This window comes from Delphinapterus leucas, chromosome 20, assembly GCF_059928025.1.
Source record: "Delphinapterus leucas isolate spDelLeu-1000000601 "Yukka" chromosome 20, BTC_Dleu_Yukka2, whole genome shotgun sequence".
NCBI classification, from domain to species: domain Eukaryota; kingdom Metazoa; phylum Chordata; class Mammalia; order Artiodactyla; family Monodontidae; genus Delphinapterus; species Delphinapterus leucas.
In genome coordinates, this window is record NC_143148.1 from 4,605,866 (window position 1) to 4,614,951 (window position 9,086).

General features: G+C 58.5%; 1 protein-coding gene across 3 annotated transcripts; it reads right to left on the reverse strand.

Annotated features, from left to right (window-relative positions):
- Positions 1-769: 769 nt before the first annotated feature.
- Positions 770-8,868, reverse strand: MYADM (myeloid associated differentiation marker). Of its 3 annotated transcripts, XM_022586013.3 has the most exons (5): positions 8,797-8,856; positions 8,172-8,450; positions 6,833-7,856; positions 5,021-5,096; positions 770-3,116 (listed from the first exon to the last, which is right to left on the reverse strand). In XM_022586013.3, exon 5 carries the CDS (start codon positions 3,112-3,114, stop codon positions 2,149-2,151), a length of 966 nt encoding a protein of 321 aa, XP_022441721.1. In that variant the 5' UTR covers positions 3,115-3,116; positions 5,021-5,096; positions 6,833-7,856; positions 8,172-8,450; positions 8,797-8,856; the 3' UTR covers positions 770-2,148. The 3 variants fall into 3 exon arrangements, with proteins under 3 accessions (XP_022441721.1, XP_022441720.1, XP_089758233.1); XM_022586012.3 differs by lacking the exon at positions 6,833-7,856; XM_089902107.1 differs by lacking the exons at positions 6,833-7,856; positions 8,172-8,450 and having other exon boundaries at positions 8,797-8,868.
- Positions 8,869-9,086: the final 218 nt, after the last annotated feature.

Below are 9,086 nucleotides of genomic sequence, written 5' to 3' on the forward strand. Positions count from 1 at the left end.
TGTGTTTATGTAGTTGTGATTGTCTTGGAGAAACCGATAAGATGACCTTCTGTGGGACAGAGATTCATGGCAGGAGTAATTCATGTGATCTTCATCGAAGTGTTTTATTGACCACGTGTGTCAGGGAGCTTAGAACTAAGGGTAAAATGGAGCTGAGAGTGGGAATGAGGCAGCGTCAGATTCCAAAGGCCTTGACTGAGGGGCTTTGGTATTACCTATAGGCAATGTGGAGTGGGATACGGAAGGATTTGAGCAGAGGGGGACAGGATCAGATCTGAATGTCGGAAAAGGAAAGCATCCCTCTGGGGCCAGGGTGGGCTGGAGGTAGGATGCTCCAAGGAGGAGGCTGGGACAGTAGCTCAGGTGAAACGAAAGGAACCTGGAGGAGGGGAGAGATATAAATAGGATTTAGGAGGAAGTATACAGTGTTTGATGACTGAGAGGGCAGATGGTAGGAAGTGGTGACTGGGTTCTCGCCGTGAGAAATGGGAACCTGAAAGCATTGATTTTGGAGGCAAGATGCTGCACTCAGAATGGGACACGGTATTTCTGAGGTGCTCGTGGGACTCCAAGGAGGGAGAAGTCTTGTTCATTTCTATCCTAACTAGCTCTCCTCATTTGAGAGAGAGTAATGTGTAAGATCCAGACTCAGTTTTTTTCTGATGGGGCCAAAGCTGTCTTCACCCCAGCCCCGTTCTCCTACCAGACCCAGCAACCTCGGCCTTGCCCTCTCTCTTGGAGCCCTCCCCATTAATAAAGCAAGCACAAGTCATTCTTTTATCTTTATATTGGGGTTTTAAAAAAAAGAACATAATGGATGTGGGAGAAGGGACAAGGCTTCTCTCTATGACTGACAGCAGGGGCTGATGGGAACCAGAAGCTCCAGGGAATTTAAAAAAAATAAAATAGATATTTATACATTTATATAGATCATGTTACGCATGTGAGTCCCAGAGAAGCAGGAAGCAGCAGCAGCAGAAAGCAACTAGCACGCACAACCACACGTGTGTGTACACCACACACTCAAGCAATGCAATTCCTTTGACTATGGCACAGTAGCAATTCCCACCCCCCAACCCACCCACCCCCAAAATTGTTTTCAAAAGAAACTTCCCTTTTAAGAAAAGGGCCACCCAGTGATTGTTGCTCTCGTGACCAGAAAAAAAAACAACAGGCTAACATCACCTTTAAGGCTGGCAGTGGCCATTTTCTTCTCCTCCCTGCAAAGGCAGGAGATGCAGTTTTTGACACTGAGGCTGGAGGGCCACATCACTGGCCCTTACAAATGCTTCAGACAGTTGTCTTCAAGACAATGCAGTTTTTTTGCCAGTGTTTTGATACCCCAGGGAGTAGTTGGGATGGAAGTCATACACCCCTTGCTTCCTTTAAGATGGCCTCTAGGCAGTGGGTTTTTAGTAAGCCTGGCAAAAATTCTGGAGCCGATCTCAGGCGAGGCTGAGCGCCAGGCGGGATCTAGGGACCGAGGGTCTATGCTTTAAGCCTCCCGCCCACTGGAAATTATTGACCTCCAGAGTTTTTTTCTTTCTTTTAACTTAAAGGGGAGGTACACTGTACACCCCGCCTCCACTGGGAGAAAGGGGGCCCGATCCCTAGCTACCCACCCCCACCCCCCAGACACACACACATACACACCAACTAAGGCACAGCCAGGGTGGGCAGGCATGCTTTGGCAATGAGGCCCCTCTGGAGGCCCAGGGTATGAACAGCTGCAAAAGGGGTGTGTGATGTGGGGCTCAGCACCTTTGGAGGTGGGAGTGGGCTGTGGGGCAGAGAAGGACGAAGTCTCAGGGCTCCTGATCGATCAGAAGGAAAGTGGGAAGAGCTGGTCAGACAACAGGCAGTTGAGAAAACAAACAGGACGACCAGAAAAGAGCCCCAAAGCAGAACGTGTAGAAAAGAAGAGAGCAGAAAGAGAAGGAAGCCAAACAGGATGTTGTAACCAAACAGAACAAAAGGGAGACAGAGCAGAAGGAGTGAAAGAAACAGAAAAGAGAGGAGGGTGAGCTGGGAAGGGTATGAGAAACGCAGGAGAGAGGGGAGCCGGGAAGAGGACCTCAGACGGCCTCAGAACTTGGTAAAGAACCTCCACTGAGAAGAGGGAATCGGTAGCCCCTCCAGGGCAGAGCCTCAGACCCTGACAAAAACCAGGCGGGCCGAGTACACCAGGTCGGCCACGTAAGCCAGCAGGTTAATGGCTGTCAAGATGGCCACAGCCAGTCGGCGGTCCCAGGAGCACACGTAGTAGGCGTGGCTGCTGCTGCAGCTCCCATCCATGGACCGCCGGGGCTGGCCGTGGTACTTCTCGTCGAACTGGTAGAGCGGCCAGAGGACCAGAGCCGTGGCGTAGAAGAGGACGGAGAGCAGGGCCAGCCCGGACAGGAAACTGGGGAAGGGGACGGGCAGCATGTTGGTGCAGTCGCCCAGGTTCAGCAGGATGGCCACGGCCGCCAGGATGAAGCAGATGGAGTACACGGCCACGCACCACTCTAGGGCCGGCTGGTGCTGGTACAGGTAGGGGTTGCTGATGAAGGCGAAGATGACGCAGGCCACGAAGGTCTCCAGCACCTTGAGCAGGCCTGGCACGGTGGCCATGTAGCCAGTGATCTCGCCGGGCCGTGCCCGGGTCCAGGCCACTTCGGTGGCATAAGCCACGCAAGCGATGCAGGAGAAGGTGGTGGCGGCAATGGCGTGGTCCCGGGAGCGGCCGTGAGACAAGAACTGGACGTACGTGGTAGGGTAGATGATGGAGGCCGAGAGGCAGAAGAGGGCGGCGTAGCAGGCGTAGGTGATGGGAAAGTTGCGCCAGGACAGGGGGAAGCGGGCCTGGAGCCCGCCTAACTCAACGATGAGGATGATCAGGGTCACGGCGAAGCAGAAGCACCAGGTAAACATGGACCAGTTACCCATGGCGCCCGTCCAAGCGCCCACACTGGCCACCAGCGAGAAGGCCACACAGGTGGAGATCAGCTGCAGCAGGCGGAGGAGGCCCAGGGGCTGGGTCAGTGCCCGAGGGGACCCCACGGTGGTCGGGAAGCCCAGGCCCGAGGACGACGACGTGGTCGTGATGGTGGTGCGGGTCACCGTCACCGGCATGGCTGGGTGGAGGGGAAAGAAGGTGTCCTAAGGAGGTTCCAAACTGGAGGATCCAGGCCCCCAGCACTTGCCTCCCTGGAGTGAGGGGGCGTGTGGACAACGTAATCTCAACTCTAGCTGAGGCGTACCCAGGATGTGAGTTTTCATACTGGGCCAGTCCCAGCCCTCCAGGGATGAGGTGGTCGCCCGGTGCTAGCCTCCTCCTCCCTCCAGCCTCATGTCAGAGCTCAGGAGTGTAGTCCCCTATCTCTTTTCTTCCCAGGACCCTCCTTTCCTCTCCCCAAAAGCCAACTCCTGTAAAACCACGTATCTTTCTTTCCACTCCAAACACACAAAGCTGCCCTCCGTCCCTCAGGGACTCAGCAACCCAGCCACTCAAGATTCTGCTCTAGGGACTTCCCTGGCAGTCCAGTGGTTAAGACTCAGAGCTTCCAATGCAGGGGGCCCAGGTTTGATCCCTGGTCAGGGAACTAGAGCCCGCGTGACACAACTAAAAGATCCCGCGTGCCGCAACTAAAACACAGCGCAGCCAAATAAATAAATATTAAAAAAAAAAAAAAAAAAAAAGGGCTTCCCTGGTGGCGAAGTGGTTCAGAGTCCACCTGCCGATGCAGGGGACACGGGTTCGTGCCCCGGTCTGGGAAGATCCCACATGCCGCAGAGCGGCTGGGCCTGTGAGCCATGGCCGCTGAGCCTGCGCGTCCAGAGCCTGTGCTCTGCAACGGGAGAGGCCACAATAGTGAGAGGCCTGCGTACCGCAAAAAAAAAAAAAAAAAAGAAGCAGCAGCAGCAGAAGAAGAGGCCCTGTCTTCTGTGACCTCTCAGAAACTCCATCTCTGCACTTCCTCCCTTTGGGTACCCAGGACGCTGCAGCCCAGCCTCTCTTTCACCTAAGGGTCCTAAACATTTCCAGCCTCCAGACATTCAGGAGTCCAGCCTCTACATGGAAACCTTCTCAGGGACCCACATCTGATCAGAGCTTCCGTCCTTCCAGCCTGTCTCCTCTCACTAAGCAGGAGGCTGGCCCCAGCTCCTGGAAGACAAGAGCCCTCTCTCCCTTCTGGAACTGGGTCTTACCAATCTCGGCAGCACCCCTGCTATGGCCAAATGGATTTCGGTCTGGAGTACTTCAACCCAAAGGAAGCCTCTCCCCCTTCCCCAACATGAGGTCCAGCCCCCTAGTTCCCCAACTTCTGGGAAACTCAGCTCCCCAGATTCTCTCAGCTGGCCCAGTGCCACTGAAATCTCTAGCTCTCCCTCATTCAGAAATACAGCTTCAGACCCCAGGGCTCTGGGCCCTCAGCCGTGAGCACACCAGACTCAGGGAAATCAACTTCTTTCTTCTATCCCTTTAGAACCTTTGACTTTGATGTCCTTGTCCTAAAGACCCTCAGGAATGAAGGCCTGGCCTCAATTCCTGACCAGGTGTCCAGGTCCTCCCTCAGGCCCTAAAATAGCTAATCTCTTGGTTGCCACCTCTAAAAATCTCAGAAGGCCTCTCTCAGCCCCGAGACAATGCAACATCCTCCTTCCAGTGTCAGGAGGGCAGTGTCACAGCCTTTAGCCCAGCTGTCCCTGTACAATAGCTTCCTGGGGACACAGGAGGCCACAGCTGCTGAACATACTTCTTCCTCATATACACAGGTGTCTGGGCCCCTCTCTTTGGAACGCAAGGTCCCAGGTCTCAGGATCCAGGAGTCCAAGTCCCCAGCCCCTCCTCCTTAAGACCCAGGAGCACTGCACTCCCCAACTCTTATCTCAGAACCCAATGTTCAGGGCCCTCAGCCCACTCCTTCCTCTGACAGAGCAGCTCAGGCCTCAGGTCCGTCTCCCTCAGACCCAGGAGTCCAGACATCAGAACCTCTCCCTCCTCAGACCCAAGAGTCAGAGCCCCCAGCCCACTCACCAGCGGTCTTTGCTGAAGATCCCACCAGAGAAAGATCCGGCTCTGGAGGCGGATTAAGTCAGACACCTGGAAAAGGCTAGTCAGAGGACAGGAGGGAGAAACAACGTCAGCGTCCGCTCAGACCCGGCTCCACCCTCCCGGGACCCAGGCGACCAGCCGGCCTACTGCCCGGGGCTCACCCAGAACGCGCGGTGAGGCTCCGCAGACCCTGGGCGCGCCTCCCAGCCAGGGCGGGGATTTGGCCCGGAGCCCCTAAGAGGTCGGGGATGGTGACCCCGGGGAAGCCCCGCCCCGCCCCGCCCCTTCTTTCCTCCTCTTTCCGCAAACTGCGAGGACGGGAGTGGAGGGAACCTAGCCAAAGTGCGCGGCCCGCGGGCCGGCGTGGGCGTGTATGAGCGTAACCCTGCCCCCGCCAGGAAAGCCGCGGGGCCGGCGGCCGGAGGGCCCTGGGCGGTGGCTGAGGGGGCGGGCGGCCCGGGCGGCGCCGCGTCTCCGTCCTTATAAGGGATTCAAGTCAGCCCAGCCATTTGGAATGTGGCGGGGGCCGGGAGGCGGTGCTGGGACCCCCGCCGTGCTCGCGAATTCCGGCGGGGGAAGGGGGGCAGAGCCCGGGCGCCGGGTCGCAGGAGGAGAAGCCTGCACGTTCGAATTTCTGGGTCCTTCAAAATGTGAGTTCTGGGTCCCCATAAGGTGGGCCGGGAGCCTGGACCCCGCCCCCAAGAGCGCCTCTAAGAGAGGAGTGGCTATGTACCCGGACCCCTGGGTTCGCCTTGCGGACGCCTCCCGCCCCGCGGCGGGAAACTGTGCACAGCGTTGGAATCCAGTCCAGAGAGAGTGGCCACACCTCCCAGCACCTCCCGTAAGGCTGGTCTCCCAGCTACAGCTGGACCTCCCGGGCCACCTCCCGCTTCCCCCGACCCGTTAGGAGGAAGTTGGGACAGGCCCAGGAGGCAGAGGGCGGGCCACAGTCAGTTAAGTCTCCCCTGGAAGGTAAGTTAGCGCACGGACCACCCGGAGAGGACGGGTCCGTCTCCACTCTCAGAGCCCCCAGCCGTCGCCTGAGGTCAGAGCTCAGGAAAGAACTGCCAGAGACCCGAGGAGGGAGAGGAAAACACCCTTTGGCTTCGTGGAGAAGCTGAGGATTTCGCTGCCACGCCCAGTCCTCTCCCCACCTCCTCGCCAGACACCACACCCCATCACTCCGCAAACTCAGAAGCGCGCCCTGTGCTCTCAGCACCAAGGGGCCCAGCTCCATCTTCACTTTGGGACCACGGGTGCTGAAGCTCCATCTCTGGCCTTTTGAGTCTAAAGTTCGGATTCTGTCCCCTGGATGGGGAGGGGGTCAGTAATTCTGAACCCCAGCCACTCCCCTTCTCAAACCCAGGACTCCCAATTCCAAGCTTCTCCAGGCCCCAGCCCCTCCTCCATCAGACCCAGGAGTCCGGGCCCCCAGCCCCCTCCTCCATCAGACCCAGGGATCCAGGCCCCCGGCCCCTCCTCCCTCAGACCCAGGGGTCCAGGTCCCCAGCCCCTCCTCCCTCAGACCCAGGATCCAGACCCCCGGCCCCTCCCCACTCAGACCAAGGAGTCCAGACCCCCGGCCCCTCCTCCCTCAGACCCAGGGGTCCAGGCCCCACTCCCCCTCCTTTTTCAGATGTATGACCCGTATGAGTTCATGTCCCCAGCCCTCTCCTCTCCAGAACCCGAGTCCTGACCCAGCCCATCTTTCTAGGGACTGAAGACATTTGGAATCCCTCTGCACCCAAGAATCCTGGACGCTGCTCCCATTCTCGGGGGATCCCTCAGCCTCACCTTACGGGCCTGTGGCGGCTGCGGCTGGTGCAGAAGCGACAGCTGCAGACTAGGAGGGTCTGCGGTCTGGGTGCGGTTGGAGGGCCGGGGAGTGAGCGCGGGCAGGGCTGGGGGAGGGGCCGGAGCTCTGGGCTGGAGCCGAGTAAGGGACACCCTCTGCCAGGGCTATCCCAGTCCCGCCCCGAGGGCGGGGCCAAGATAAGACCACATCCCCAGAGATAAATACACAGCAGCTCTCCCGCCCCGCCAGCAGTAGGGGTGGAGGGCTGAGGTCACCGTTTCCGTGGTGACAAAACAGGAAGACACAACAGCTGGCGGAGTGGATGCTCCTGGGGGTGCCCTCCTCGACACAGCACTGGAGGTCTCCAGAGCAGGCCCGGGGAAGGCCGTTGCCATGGCAACCCGTCTGTTTAGACTTTGTTTAGGACAGAGCCCCCCAGCTCAGGTCCCCACCCCAGTCTCACCTCAATCCGTTCTCCCTCTCCCTTCCTGGCCCCTCCCTCCTCCTCTGCTCTGGCCCTGCTCTTCCAGGATGGACGAAATTTTGGACTTCTAGGTCGCGGTGGGTTGGGGGACTGGGCCTCTCAATTTAATGGGGTCTGTTTGCTAGGGTCTGTGTCTCCTGGGTCCCTGAAATAGGAAACAGTTGAGGGTGTGCCGATCCCTAGGCTTTAGGGGGTTTCCGGGCTGAGGTCCCCGACTCCTGGGTCCCCAAAAGAACAGTGGTTGGATTCCTGTAAGTAAGGAATTTGAGGGAAGAGCAAAATGGGTCTCCTAATGCTCATTTACACTGGGATTCGCGGTGTAAGGGACTGATGGGCCAGACCCCTAGCTCCCATATGTCCCTGTCGATGGGGGCAGGGGAGGGGGGTTGTTGGTAGCAGGACTTCTGAGATCGAGGCCATAGGAGTTGGGGGCATGGACTCCGAGGCCGCGGGCCCAGAATCTTGGCTCAAAAGAGCAATTGCGGCTCAGGCTCCTGGGTTTTCGGAGCAGATGTGGTTGCTAGCCAGGCCTCTTGGGTCTGTAAGGGAGAGATATTTTTGGCTTGCAATCCTGGCTCCTGGAAAGAGGGAGGGGCTCAGAAGCTTAATGAGGACGAGACTGGGGGCTGGGGGTGCCAGATTCCTGGTTCCTGCAAGAGGGGAGGGCCCAAGGGGCTGGTCTGCCCGGGCCCCAGAGCACGGGGGTCCTTTTTTAGGGGCGGCTCTGGGGCCCTGAGACGGATTGACGAGCCAAGAAGCAAGCGGGAGCTGAAGGTGGGGAGGCACTGCCCGGGGCTGGGGTGGGGCGGGGACCGGGACGCCCGGGTCCCTCCCTGCTGGCCGGGCTCACTCACCGTGCTCTGCAGTCGTCCCCGGCGCGGCCTTGCTCTAGGCTGCCGCTGGGCGGGGCCTCGTGGCGGCCGCGGAGGCTCGGCGACCGGCAGCTGCCCGCGTTGCTACTGCTGGGTGTCTTCCAGGCCGACTACTGAGAAGGCTTTGAGGCCGAGTCCTAGGGTGGAAGACTCTCGCGTCGCGAAGGGAGGGGTCCGAAGGGATGCGGGAGCTCTGTGTACCCGGCTGCGTGCCCTACGGAGGTGGGAGGGGCTGGGGGGGGCACCTGGACGCTGTGTGCTCTGCAGAAGTTGGGGGGGGGTATGGTTGGGGTGGGAGGGGTGTGGAGCCTGTATGCCCACTTTTGTGCCCTGCAAAGGCGGTAGACACAGACCCTCTCTGTCATTATGTGCCCTGCTTAGGGGAGGGGGGGTCTCTATGAGCCCCGCATCAGGATGTGGAAGGAGTCAGGACATGGTATTCGTTGGAGGTTCTCCAGGGACGACCCCAGGTTCTATTCACACACCTCCTTGACCCCCCCCGGGGGGTCAGGCCCCCCTTCTTGCCCAAATCAATCACTCTTTTTGCTTGACCCTGAAGTGGCACTCCTGAGATACCCCAAATAGTCAAGGGGCTATCACCACTCACAGTTTACTGCAGTTGTGCTCTCCGGTGGAAGTGTTCCCCGTTTAAGGCATTCAAACTTCAAAACAGCAGAGTTCAGGGTAGCAGGAACAGGAAGCAAACATTTAAAGAGTGAGTCATCAGCTGTGACCCCGTAGGGTTCCCAGGTCTTGTGTAATCTGGCATCATGTATGTGCCACTGGTTCAGAGTGCTTACCCGTCCTGCAGGACAGCAGCCCAACCCCAAAGATGCTGTCTCCAACCTGGCACTGAAACCCAGTCTCAAACAGGACGTGCCTCTGTTCTCTGAGAGT

What these genes read in the sequence shown, in the direction of transcription:
- MYADM (XM_089902107.1), bottom strand. Translation starts at nt 3,114, where the DNA reads ATGCCGGTGACGGTGACCCGCACCACCATCACGACCACGTCGTCGTCC.